The 13,357-nt window shown below is 35.8% G+C and overlaps 1 protein-coding gene across 1 annotated transcript; it reads left to right on the top strand.

Moving 5' to 3' along the window:
- The first annotated feature begins 11,121 nt into the window (after positions 1 to 11,121).
- LOC117794678 (ribonuclease H-like) lies at positions 11,122 to 11,619 on the top strand. Its single transcript, XM_034635594.2, has one exon. The coding sequence runs from the start codon at positions 11,122 to 11,124 to the stop codon at positions 11,617 to 11,619; it is 498 nt and encodes a 165-aa protein (XP_034491485.2).
- Positions 11,620 to 13,357: the final 1,738 nt, after the last annotated feature.

Genomic DNA, 13,357 nt, shown 5'->3' with positions numbered 1-13,357 from the left:
GCTCCTTTTGTTTTATTTTTCTTCTATATTGAGTAACTCTCTTTGAAATGAGGCACAGAAAATTGCTTTTTTAGAATTTTATCATTAATGAAAATCTATTATTATTTATCATTAATGGACAGTCTACTTCAGTTTAGAATACCAGGTTGAATACTATTTTTCCTTTAAATCTTGGGGTTATTCTGTATGCATCATCTATAATCCATCATTAATGATAAATACTTGGGTTCTATTCTTGCTTTATTAAAGCTGACCATAGTTTTTCTTTTAAGGATATTCTATTTGGTTTAAGCATAGCTACTTGAGAAATTCTGTAGATATATTTAGCATGTTTAAATATTATTTTCTTGATTATAGCATTCAATCAAAATGGAATATTTCCAGACCTGATTTTCTTTCCAGTATATACATGTAAGAAACTGGATAAAATATGGAAAATAATATGTATGTTTTTCAGACACCAAAAAGAGGCATAGCAGGTGAGTGAAACCATAAGCAATAAGTGTAGACTGGTGAGGTGAACTATAACTTTATTTTTAAAATTGTTCTTAATAAGTGTAGTTTGATAAACTGCTGTTAAAAATTATTGGTAAAGGGGAAGTAAGAATAATCAAAGTATACCACTGTAAGAAAAACTTGAGGTCTGGCAGCTGAGAGTAGACTGTGGGGGAAAATTCATGTTATAATAGGGAAGAACTCCCCACTTTCCCTTCACCCTCTCACCTACTTAATCTCACCAGAAACCACAAAGAATAAAAGGTTTCAAGTTCAGTAGTCACACTCTCTCCAAATACAAAAAGCAGTTACAATTCAACTGAACACAGAAGCTTGTGTGCAAGTTATGAGGATCTGAGACATTTTATAAAACATTAGGTTAAAGATGATTCTGGTTTTTTTTTTAATTTTTTTTTGTGTGTTTTATTTTGTTCTGAGGGTGTGGCTATTCCTTGATTACCTGAACTCAACAAAGAAACTTATATTTTGATGAAGTATCAGTGGCTGACCCACATTAAAAACAGAAAAATATTTTAAAAATTTTAAAAAGCCTAATTACAAAAAAAAATGTGCTGCTTTCTCCCTCCACATTTTGCATTTTAAAGTTTTTTTTAAGTTTTTATTTTATTTTTTATTTTAGTTCAGAAAAGTAGACAGTAAAACAACTTCTGGGAGAATTTACAACCAACTGTATGAGGGTCTTGGAAGCTGAGAGGCTGGAGCAGGGCTGGGAGGAGCAGACAGGAAGGAGTCTTTCTCTTAGTCACTGGAGGCCAACTATAACTAAAAAGAGACAAAAATCAACAATTGTTTGTAAACCAGGAAATGACACAGATTATCAAGTTAGTATGAGTTATGAAAAATTCATATAATCAAGAAAATGGAGAAATCATGAACAGGATTAGGAAAAAATAGGTGTAAATTTTATTTTTAGAAGTTTATTTGTGAAACATAAAAAATAAAGATGAATTTTATCTTTTGATTTTAAATGGAAGGCAGAGAGATATGCAAGTCATAAAGTACTTCACAAACCTTTCTTCAGTTACAAAAGCATAATAAATTTATAGCTTCTACTTATTTTACTCTTTATCATCCTTGGCATTTCACCTAGGGTCACACTTGTAGAGTGTGACCAATAACTAAGCAAATAACTAATCAAGAAGATAGTCATGAAGTTACACTTTTCTCAGAAAACCCCAATAAATTTCAGAGCAAAGAATTGATACAACACCTATTCATTTCCTTCTTTGGGAAAAGGTCCCTTTATGAATCAGATAGAAGGAGAAATTGGCCATCTTTTAACAAAATGCTACTAGAAATGAATGTGAGTTAGCTTCATTTAGAAGTAAATGGAAATAAAATTACACCATTGTACAGTATCTTTCAGGGTTAGCCTTGAAAAATAAAAAGTGAAAAAAGCTCTTTCTAAAGAGAAGAATACTTGGCAGCACACTTCATCCTTAATTACACGTGGAAAAAAAAGTTACCTCAGGTAAGAAGGTACATAAACTTATAGGAAGAAATCAAGACTTGTAATGAGTCTAGAAGGAAATTTTGAAGACTATAAAATTCTGGGGGTACAGTAATCAGGATGGATCTCTGAGAGAGATAATGCAGTGTAAATATCATGAGATTTCATGCTATCAAATACCAAAGCAAATATATCATGAACATTGTACAAGACAACCAAGTTGACAACTTGACTTGGCTAGTTGTTTTTATCCAGCCTCTGATGATGCACAGGATGAATTAGGACTGAGTACCATAGTGGTTTCCAGTCACTGAATTTTATCTATCAAATACTTCTTACAAATATCCAGCCAGCTAGGAAGAGAGGTTTATCTCTAGGTTCTTGTGACAGCATCATTCTTTTCATCATTCTCTCATCATAAATTAACAAGTGGACCTCTTTTTTTTTTTTTTTTTACATTTTGCTTTTAGGGACAATAAATCCTAAGCAAGCACCACTAATAAAGTGCCAATGGACCATGCATAAAACTGAATCAGACCACAGTTAACAAAAACAAAGATATTATATGGGTCTATGACCATGTTATTCACTGTATTTTCACCTACAAAAAAATAAAAAGGTACTGGCCTGGTAGAATTCTGGAACAGGTGATGATGTTGCTTACACTTCTTAAATTACATAACATTATATCAGGTTGTGCTACTAAGATATAGACTGCATAGATCCAGGAGCTAGACTGTCAAAGTTGAAGAGTCTTCACTCTCTATCACTCCCATTAACCCACTTGGCAATTACATTTTCTTACACCATGCCTCCGCATCCTCCAGTTTTAGAAATCCTAATTATTTAAGAGGACACTTTTCCAACAGGATGTCTAACAAGATTTGAACTAAAATTTAAACTCCACCTGAGGACTCTAAATTCTATGTACTAAAAAAAAAAAAAACAGAAAGCAAGAGGAGAAAGTACAATCCTAGCTAAGTCAATTCACTCTCCTTATCAGAAGGACATTGATTCCATGTTGCAATGGAGATAAAAATCACATGATTCAATCTGAAAACAGATGATCCAATTCTCTTCTTTTTAGTACTCACTTTCCATACAGGAATTGTAAAAAGACCAGTGAAGTAGTTGTGTCTTGAGAAAATTATGGTGAGGAGGCTCAAATGATTTGGGCATATGTATGAGTTTCACTCAATCAGCTAAGTTGTAGAGACCAAAAGAAGTCCATTTAGGGGATCTAAAAAGAAGAGCAGAAAAAACACAAGATGACATTAATTTGACATTCAGTCTACACAGCTGTCAAAACTGTAATTAATTGCCCTGTTTTCCTTTTTATAAGTTTTTTTTTTTTTTTTTTTTTTTTTTTTTTTTTTTTTTTTTCAGGAACAGACTCACACCAGTACCATAAACTAAGTACAGAACTTTGACTGAAAAGCGAATTTTTGTGGTGTCACTATAGGGAATTGTGCTTTATGGCACCATAAGGACAGAAGGATTCATTTCCCAGACAATTGCTGAAAGTGGTCTTTTCAAAATATTTTCATCAGTAGAAGAGAGTTTTTCTGGCTATGACCATTCAAGGCTTCCTACACTCAAGACTGTTTGAGACTCATGTAAATCACACTCCACATCTCAAGTAGGACCCAATATGAGAGTGCAAGACAACTCCAAAATTTCACTTGGAGTAAGCAGAAGCCTCCTTTGAGATAAGACTGCAAACCCAGATTCTGCAAACAAGCTTCCTTCCCTTTATTTCCATTGTGCTGATCTGAAGCACCCTACCTTATAGACTTCCAAGATGCCTACTCATGGTCTTAATGTCTCTCCTGGGGAGCCCTAATTAGAACTCGAATGCATCCTTCATCTGATTCCAGACTTTCTGTTTTCCAGAAGTTCTTTGAAGTCTTTTGTCACTGGAGATCACCTCCTCTTTTCATTGTGGATGTTTGTCTCATTTTATGCTTCTCCTTCACTGTTACTTTAATTCATTGTGGGTAAAATAGAATTGTATATTTGAAGATCCAGGTCTCTAAGTAAAATAGTTAGCTTAGTTTATGGGTTTATAATACACAGTAAAAAATGTTCAATACATTTTAATATGAATTTAGATCTATGATTAAAATTGGAGGAAATAAAATAGGCTTTATAAGGATGTAATTCTACACTACAAAATTATCATTTTTTTCACAAAGGATAAGAATTATGGAAGTTGACATGGCACCAAGAAAAAGAATCACTATTTTTTATATATAGTTGTTCTTGAAATAGAATAATAACGTCACCATAAATTAATGATATAATATAAAACCAAAAGCTTTATGACCAAGTTCTGTTTATTTTTGACAAAATATATTTGAATCAAAAATTCCAAATCCATGAATCTCCTCAAAATACTATATACAGTGAATAGAATTTCTACACAAATCATGTAATTTTTGTGATATTATGTAAATTTTCTAGACATAGATGTAGAAGCTAAATACACTAATATTCTTTCTCAAGGAACATTTATTTTGAAGCATAGTTCCATAAATCTGCAAATATAATTAAATTTTATTTATTATACACAGATCAGTACATCAAAAATTACCAAATACCTGGAAATAATTCCTTTGACATTTCTATTTCCTAGACAGTAAAGTCAGCTTTAATATAGTATATCTTCTACCTTTTCAGTGACATATAATTTTTAAATTTTAAGTAAACTTCTCCTTTAGGCTCAAAAATCACCATATAACTATGGTACTAATACTATTAGTGATGGATATTAGAAGAAAAATTCTTAGTACTTTTAAGAGAGTTGTTTGAAATGAAACACTAGATCAACACATGATCCTTCAAACAAATTATAATAATGCATGCACAGCAATAAATTTGAAATAAAGAAGGTATATACATTTATTAGCTACAGGACCTTGAAACCTCATGCTTTGGACCCAAAAGACAAGTATTTTGCTTTGTAATTACAGCACTTTTCATAGCTGTGTGGGGAGTTTTAGGCCCATGTTTTTGTTTTGTGATCTCACATGCTTCATTTATTCAGATGTATTAATGTAATATATGCTTATATGAGTAATTTGAAATTATATGCCTCTTTCTAATTATAGAATTGTCTAGAAATTCTTGTTATTCACAGTTTCTAAATTAGAGAGCAATTACCATGAAAGCTAGAAAATGCACAGTGGCTTAAAGAACTCTTCATCCAAGAGTTTAGCCTTAAATTTTTCACATAGTTGATGTTCAATAAATTTATATGGTTCATAAAGTTAAGATCTGTTTAATCTTAAAGTAAAGAAATAGGAAGCCAGAGAGTGCTTCTTCACAGATGCCAAGCTTTAATTACTGGGAAACCCATGGATTCCTAAAGGGCAGTCTGTCTCTCTGATTGATGTAGTTATGTAAAATTCAAGTCCTGCTTTTGTTCCCCACAACTTTGGCTTTTCTGTGTCATCTTGTTCTTTGTGTTTCAGTGACCATAGAAGGAGATAGGTTCACAATTACTTGTTCATGTAAAGAATCAAGCAAACAAGTAAAAAAACAACTAAAAAATAACTTGAGTTTGTGAAAACATCAGAAATTTAAATACAGTGACAGGGTAGGATGAGATTCCACTGACCTAAATGTTCCTTTAAGAAAAATTAGAGTCAGACAGTTCCATTGTAATAGAAATTGGAAAGGACATATGTGTGTGTATATATATATATATATATATATATATATATATATATATATATATATATACACATAAAACTAATACATAAAGAACTAATCAACACCAGTATTCCTCCTCTAAACTTGGAAATTATATTCCTGTGTATTTTTAATCCAGGATTAGGAAATTACTAGCATGTTCATTTGATTTTCAAAAATTTTCAGTGTGCTTCCAAACCCTTTTATTATGATCCTCTAATTTGTCATTTCCTAACTGAGAGAGTACAGGGTCAGGAAATTTTTAATTCTTTGAGTTAAATTGGATCCAAAGACTTTATAAGAAATATATGTAGTTTATGGCATTGTGATATTGCCCTCTACGAAATGAAGTTTTGAACATAGAATCTCATTTCCTTCTAAAAGTTTAAAAACATATAATTACTCAAATTATAGAATTCACATCAATAGTAGTTCTATTTTATTTATTAATATTACAGAAGCAAGTTAATAAATAAAAAATGCTAAATTACAGATGGCGATATGGCTCAGTGGTGGAGCACTTGCGTAGCATGTGTGAGGTCCTGGGTTCGATCCTCAGATCCACATGTAAATAAAATAAATGTTTATAAAATATCAAGTTAAAACTCATGTCTTCTTTTATAATATGTATACAAGTAAGTAATGTTTAAAATCTCTAGATGACATTCTATATGTAAGTTATATCAGTAGAACTCATTAAACTTAGAACAAATGAGAAACTAAAATTAATCATCACTCCCTAATTAAAAAATGACTCATTTTAGGAGGATATGAATTAAAGAAGCAAACATTGTTAGAAGAAAATATCCTCAATGTATCATACGGAACACAGTTTTATGGGCTGTGTTGAACTATTGGAGCTGAAGTCTCTCTTCTGCATCTACAAGAAACCTCAGCAGTATGCTAAAATTCCCTTCTTCCACAGCCTTTCCATGACCCAACTGCACACTACTTCTGAATCTAAGAATGCAGAGGCACTTACCCAGATGGATGAGGCCAGGGAGAATATGGTGCAGGTAATAGCCTAAAGAGTTGCATGTTTTAAGGAAAGACATCTTTAAGTTCTTTCTCTGCAGGCCTATAATTTTAATGTCTATAGAAAGGTGACAAACATGCCCCTGGAAAACAGAGAACTGTGGCTTTCCCAGTGTAACATGTCAGCTGTCTCTTAATTTTACTTTTTTTTCTTTGGTGGATAACACCAATCCTGAGAGAGCTGGTCTCCACACTTTTTTATGGTCATATATGGAAAGGCATCTCAATTGGAATCATGTACCAATCACAGTTGCTATTATTCTGATTATATGATAAAATTAGTTCAGTCCCATTAAACCATTTACAATGCCTCAACTTTGGGATGAAGGATTTCAGGTACCTCCCATGGTTCCATTATGGCTCTGAGGGTCCTCTCTCTATCATGTGTGATAGGGTCCTCTTCTCTGGCTTGTTCCCACATGAAACACCTGGTTTCTGGGTAGTGTTTTTGTCTGTATGCCACCATTTTCAAACTGGCATTTTTGTGATTCAGGCTCTGTAAAATATTAAAATTAATCTAAAATTTTAAAAGAAGAAGATGAGCTGAAGGCCACAGGCTGAGGAGATCACAGGAAGATTGAACGTTGAGCTGAGTCAGAGCCCATGCTGGAAGGCCAAACTAAGGAAGCTGTGATGAGCCCTCATACTCACTAATGGAGGTAGAGGGGATAGCTGCCCTTTCTCTGAGAGAAACCATGTAATATTAGCTTGGGCTTGTCTGTACTATATATAAAGTTATATATAGTGTAAAAAAATAAAATGGAGGCTTATGATGGAGAATTAAAAGAAAGTGCAATCAGTTTAAGCAGGTCACTGATATTCCAGGTGTTGAAATCAGAGGATACTGCTTTATCACAACCATTGTCAATATGTAAAGGGATAATAAAAGTATCATAAAAACTAAAAAAAGTGTATTTCAGAGAGATTTGGAAGCTTGAGCTAAATGGTAATAAAATAAAACTGTAACCTGTACAGGTAATATTCCACATGGTTGATTTTGTGGTAGTTTGAAAGATGCATTAAAAAATATAAGAAATGCCAAAGCATAAGACCTCCAAAGCCATGTGCAAGAGAAATATAAAATAGGAGAAGGGCATAAATAGTTGAACAAGCATATGTGTGATAAGGCAAGGCTCATTTGGGGAGGAGGAAGCCCTGGGCTTCATGTGCCCTGGAAAAGTTTATCCTCTAGACCAGTCCCCATCCTGGCCCAGCCACACCTTTGCCTTTGCTAAAGTTGGTTGTGCCCTATTTCTTTGCATGTCGCCCATTGATCACCAAGGTACCATCTGGATTTGTCTCCTATATGTACACTTATTGTCTAGGAGTATTGGAGTATAGTGGGGTGAGTTGTGGCAGAGGGGTTGGCTTGTGTCCCCCCAGCTTTGTGGAGTCTTCTTTTGTTTGGAGCCACAGAGAGCTCTTTGGAGAGCTACAGAAGTACATACACACACCCTGGTTTTCCTGTCGACTTGACACACAATATTGAGCAGGTGAATCCAATCTCTTTGTCTATGCTTCCCTGATTTTTAATAGAAAAGTGATTCCATTCCTAATTGTGAGCATTAGAGTCAATTACCCTGATACCTGAACTTTAGCTCCAATCAGTGAAACAAAAATCTCTGGGGAGTACTCTCAAGCATTGGATTTATTAAGCTTGCAGGGAGGTTCCTAGATGTTATGATTAGTATAAAATAAATGTTAATGGACCAAGGTCTTGAGTACATATCATATATTTGTATTCTGGCTTTTATATATTTTTAAGGCTTGAATAGATTTGTTTTCCTTTGGTACTTGGGATTGAACTCAGGGGCTCATAACCACTGAGTCATATCCCCAGTCCTATTTTGCATTTTTGTTTATAGACAGTGTCTCACTGAGTTGCTTAGCACATCAGTTTTGCTGGGGTTGGCTTTGAACTCATAATCTTTCTGCCTCAGCCTCCTAATCTGCTGGTATTGCAGACATGTGCCACCTCACTCAGCTTGAATAGATCTTTAATTTCTCCCAACTTTTATTTATTTATCTTCAAGATGGGGATGATGCCACTTGCTTCTCAAGACTGTGATGAGAATTAAATGAAGTCATAAATAGTTGGCACTTGTTGCCTAGTGAGTGCTTCATAAGCCAGGGGGATGACAGGCCTTTGTATTTTTACAAAGACAAAAAGTGGGCACCCAGATTTTTGTCTGTTGGCAAAGCCTTGAACAACTTAGCAGAAACCTATTTCAAAAAAAAAAAAATACATAAAAGGACTGGTGAAGGAAATGTTGCTCAATGGTGAAGCATGCTGAATTTCAGTCACAGGTGCCAAAAATGTCATTTATATTAGGACATTATATTAATTTATTAGTATATTCATTTGTGACATATACATGTATGGGCATAACATCATTGATCAGTTTCATTTCTCAGTGCCTGAATCATCTCTCTTATTCTCTCTTCCATCAATCTAAACTCAACAATTCTCTCTCCAGTTTTTTCGAGATCCACTTCTTTTTTCACTCCATTTTTCTTTTTACCTTTCACATATCAGAGAATGCACTTGACAATTGACTTTCTGCATCTGATTTATTTAATTTAATTTGATGTGCTCCAGGTTCCTGCATTTCCCACAAAATTATAACTCCACTCTTGTTTATGGCTGAGTAGAATGAGTAAACTTGTGAAAAGATGTGTAGATGCTATTTTCTGGGTATGTCACTTGCCAGCACACAGAACCTTGAGTTTCCAAGCTCAGCCTGCCATTGTGTGAGCCAGGGAATGAAGATGCAGGAAGAATGAGGTCTCATGTGAACCATTTGAGGTCTTCCGATCTGTGGCTCTTACTGCTTGTACATGCACCAAACAGCCTGGTAACTTCCAGAGTGTCCTTTATTGTTTGCATTGATGACTAACCTGTTTCAGGGGTCTGTTTTCAGTACAGTTTTGTTCTCAAGAGAAGGGAATCAATATGAAGGTAAAATCTCCTGATTCTCCAGGTGTCAGATATAGGATTTGGTTCCTTCCCACAATTCTTTCCCTTTTGTCCATTCATGAAACTGCCTTTACCAGCTTTACATTAGTCCTCTATTCATGTGGCACCTTTGTATTCATCCTGGCCCTGAGCTCTGGTTGGGGCAGAGAATCTAGAGTCAGAGCAGACCTGGTCCCACTGGCCAGGTGAACTTAATTATTATTATTATTATTTTTTACTTTTCAGGGATTCATGTTCCCAAGTTGTGAAATGAGATTGACAGCTAGTAGTGGTAACATTTAATGACACCAGGAGCCATTGATGACCATGTACTGGACTATTGTTTTTGAGACTTTTATCCCTGCCCTCTTCACTGGCAATAAGAACTCCATGAGCAGAAGCCATGTTTACACTCATGTTGCAGGACAAAGATGCTCAGCTGTGTCGAGTTAACTTGATTTAGGTCACACAGCTAGCAAATGGCAGCTTCATTGTAGCTGTGAGAACAGAGGGGAAGAAATGCACAAATGAGCATGGTAAAGCATTGGCACATAATGATCAGGTTATAGAGCAGTAAAAGGAGGTACAGGTGCAATGGAAGGCCTGGCTCTAACCAGGGTATAGGCAAGGACTGAGGAGGAGAGAGCAGAGTCCATCCCTTAGCAAGGGATGAAAGAAACTATTTAAGGGACACCCAGGGTTTACTGAGAACCATAGCTCTATTGGGGTACCGAGTCTCCAAAAAGAAAGCACAAATCTGTTTTCTTTGAGTTACTTATCTAAGATATGAACTGAGGGAAGGGAAAAGGCTGCTATCCAAAGCCCACATAGAGACCATAATGAAGATCCCAATCCCAACTACTAAAAGGCAAGTTAGGGAAATCCTGGGGGCAGTTGGGTACTGCCACATTTGGATACCTGGATTTGCTGAGATTGCCAAGCCTTTATATACTGCAACTGCAGGGGGCAACTCACCCTTAGTTTGGACTGAAGAAAATGAATTAGCCTTTAAAAATCTAAAAAAGGCCCTGGCACAGACTCCAGCCCTAACCCTCCATGATTTCTCTAAGCCCTTCCATCTGTATGTTCATGAGAAAAGGGGCATTGCAAAAGGGGTTCTTACCCAAAATCTAGGGCCATGGAAAAGGCCTATTGCCTACATTTCAAAAAGGCTGGATCCAGTAGCATCAGGATGGCCCCCTTGTTTATGAGCCATAGCGGCTACTGCACTTCTGGTAAAGGAAACAGACAAGCTTACCCTAGGGCAGACTCTAACTGTGACTGCCCCTCATGCAGTGGAAGCTCTATTGAGGGATGCCACAAATCATTGGATTTCAAATGCCTGCCTCACTCAAAATCAAGCTCTACTCCTAGATAAAGACAGATTAACCTTCAGTAAATCCCTGGCCATCAATCCAGCAACTCTGCTGTTGGACAGTAATCCAGGGAGCCAATTCATGACTGTTCAGAGATGCTGGATATCATTCAAGGTACTCGACTAGACCTGACTGACATTCCTCTCACCATCAGAGACGCAGACCTTTACACTGATGGCAGCAGCTATGTCCGGGATGGAATAAGGTATGCAGGGGCAGCTGTAGTAACAGGTCAAAAAGAAGTTATTTGGTCCCAGGCTCTGCCCAGAGGCTCATCAGCCCAGAAAGCAGAAATCATTGCTGTGACACAGGCATTGAGATGGGCAAAAGGAAAACGGGTGAATATCTACACAGACAGCAATTATGCCTTTGCTACAGCACATGTGCATGGACAAATATATAAACAAAGGGGACTTCTAACCTCAGATGGCAAGACCATCAAAAATAAACAAGAAATTCTTGAACTACTGGAGGCAATTTGGTTACCAGATAAATTGGCTATTATCCACTGGCCTGGACACCGCAAAGACGATAGTCCTCAGACCCAGGGTAACAACCTGGCCGATCAAACAGCCAGGAAAATAGCCCTTTGAGAGCCAAAATACCAAGCTGTCCTAGAAATCTCCAATTATCCAAAATTTCCAGTTAAATTTTTGGAAAAGGCCCCGTCATACACTATAGAAGAAATAAACTCATACTCCTCAATGGGGGCCCAACAAAACTGTCATGGCTGGTGGACCCTCCCAGATAAAAAAAAAAATCTGCATACCTAAGCTATTAGGGAGAAAATGGTTAACTAATCTTCATCAAGCCATGCATTTATCCCCCCAAAAGATGTCAGAATTGATCTCACCCTATGTCTGGCTACCAGGACATCGAGAAATGCTTCAAGATATCTCAAATAGGTGCATGACATGTGCACAGGTAAACGCTAAAAGGAACCAACTTCCACAAGGAAACAGGAGTCAAGGTACTGTACCTGGTGAATTTTGGGAACTAGACTTCACTGAAATTAAACCTGGACTATATGGATGTAAATACTTGTTAGTCTTTGTTGATACTATCTCAGGCTGGGTAGAGGCTTTTCCAACCCGTACGGAAACAGCACAAATAGTAGTTAAAAAGCTAATAACTGAGATTGTTCCTAGATTTGGCCTCCCTCTAATTTTGGGGTCTGACAATGGCCCGGCCTTCATGGCCAAATTATCTCGATTGATTTCAAAGGCCCTTAATATAAACTGGAAATTACGCTGTATGTATCATCCTCAAAGCTCAGGGAAAGTGGAAAGGATGAATAGAACATTGAAGGAAACACTGAATAAATTCATTCTTGAGACAGGTGGTAACTGGGTTGATCTGCCTTTTGCCCTGCTGAGGGCCTGTTGTACTCTTTATCAGGAAAAATTTACCCCTTATGAAATAATGTATGGGCAGCCACTGCCTATGGTTCCCAGAATATATCTAGATCTGCTGGGAGACATTCCAGTCTCAGAGGCACCTAAAGGGTTACAACTAATCATTTTCATAAAGAATTATTCACATAAACATTGTGCTCATTGATGTTAATATTTTTCAATTTCAGTCTCTAAACTTTTTAAAAATAGTTATTTAGTTCTTTGAGTAATTCATAACTGTCATTATCCTAATGTTAAATTATTAATGTTTTATTTTTCTTTTTTTGTAACTTGTATTTAGCCATGCTTCTCTTTGTTTATACTTGCTGTACTATTTTTTATTTGTTCATTAAAAGAGCCAACAGTAGATTATATAGTCCATTTTCGGGAAAAAAATATAGACTTAAATAAATAAAAATAGGCAAGAAGAGTGCTGCATCCTTGTAATATTTGCTAATTGGGAGGCCATGCAAAAGTACTTCATATTTGAGAGAAGTCACAGAAATTTAGAAACAGCATGGCTCAAACAATTTTAAGAAGACTTGTGTTGTAGTTCATGATATAGAATTTTTGGGGTAATCTCAAGCATTACATATGAAACACTAGAAGTTGGATGACCTAAAGATCCAGAATTGCCAGTACTAAATATGTATCCATGAACAATTAAATCAGAAAATTGAAGAGATACCTCTGCTTTTGTGTTTAGTGCCAAAATTTTTCTCAGTATTAAAGCTAGGGACTCAATGTGTGTGCCCATTAGTGTCAAATGTTTAAAAATATGTACTTATATACTATTATTACTTAGTTATAAAATATTTTGTCTCTTAAAGTGTAATAAGAAATATATGCAGTGCTTTGAATTAAGTGAAAGGTGGCAGGCAGATATTAAGTTGTAGGAGCATTTGATTCACATGTGGAAGTCAGAAATTTAGTGAGC

The sequence above is a fragment of the Marmota flaviventris genome, unplaced genomic scaffold (assembly GCF_047511675.1).
Source record: "Marmota flaviventris isolate mMarFla1 unplaced genomic scaffold, mMarFla1.hap1 Scaffold_43, whole genome shotgun sequence".
In the NCBI taxonomy this organism is placed as follows: Eukaryota; Metazoa; Chordata; class Mammalia; order Rodentia; family Sciuridae; genus Marmota; species Marmota flaviventris.
The sequence above is the reverse complement of the archived record's forward strand: the minus strand, read 5'-3'. Positions and strand labels throughout refer to the sequence as shown.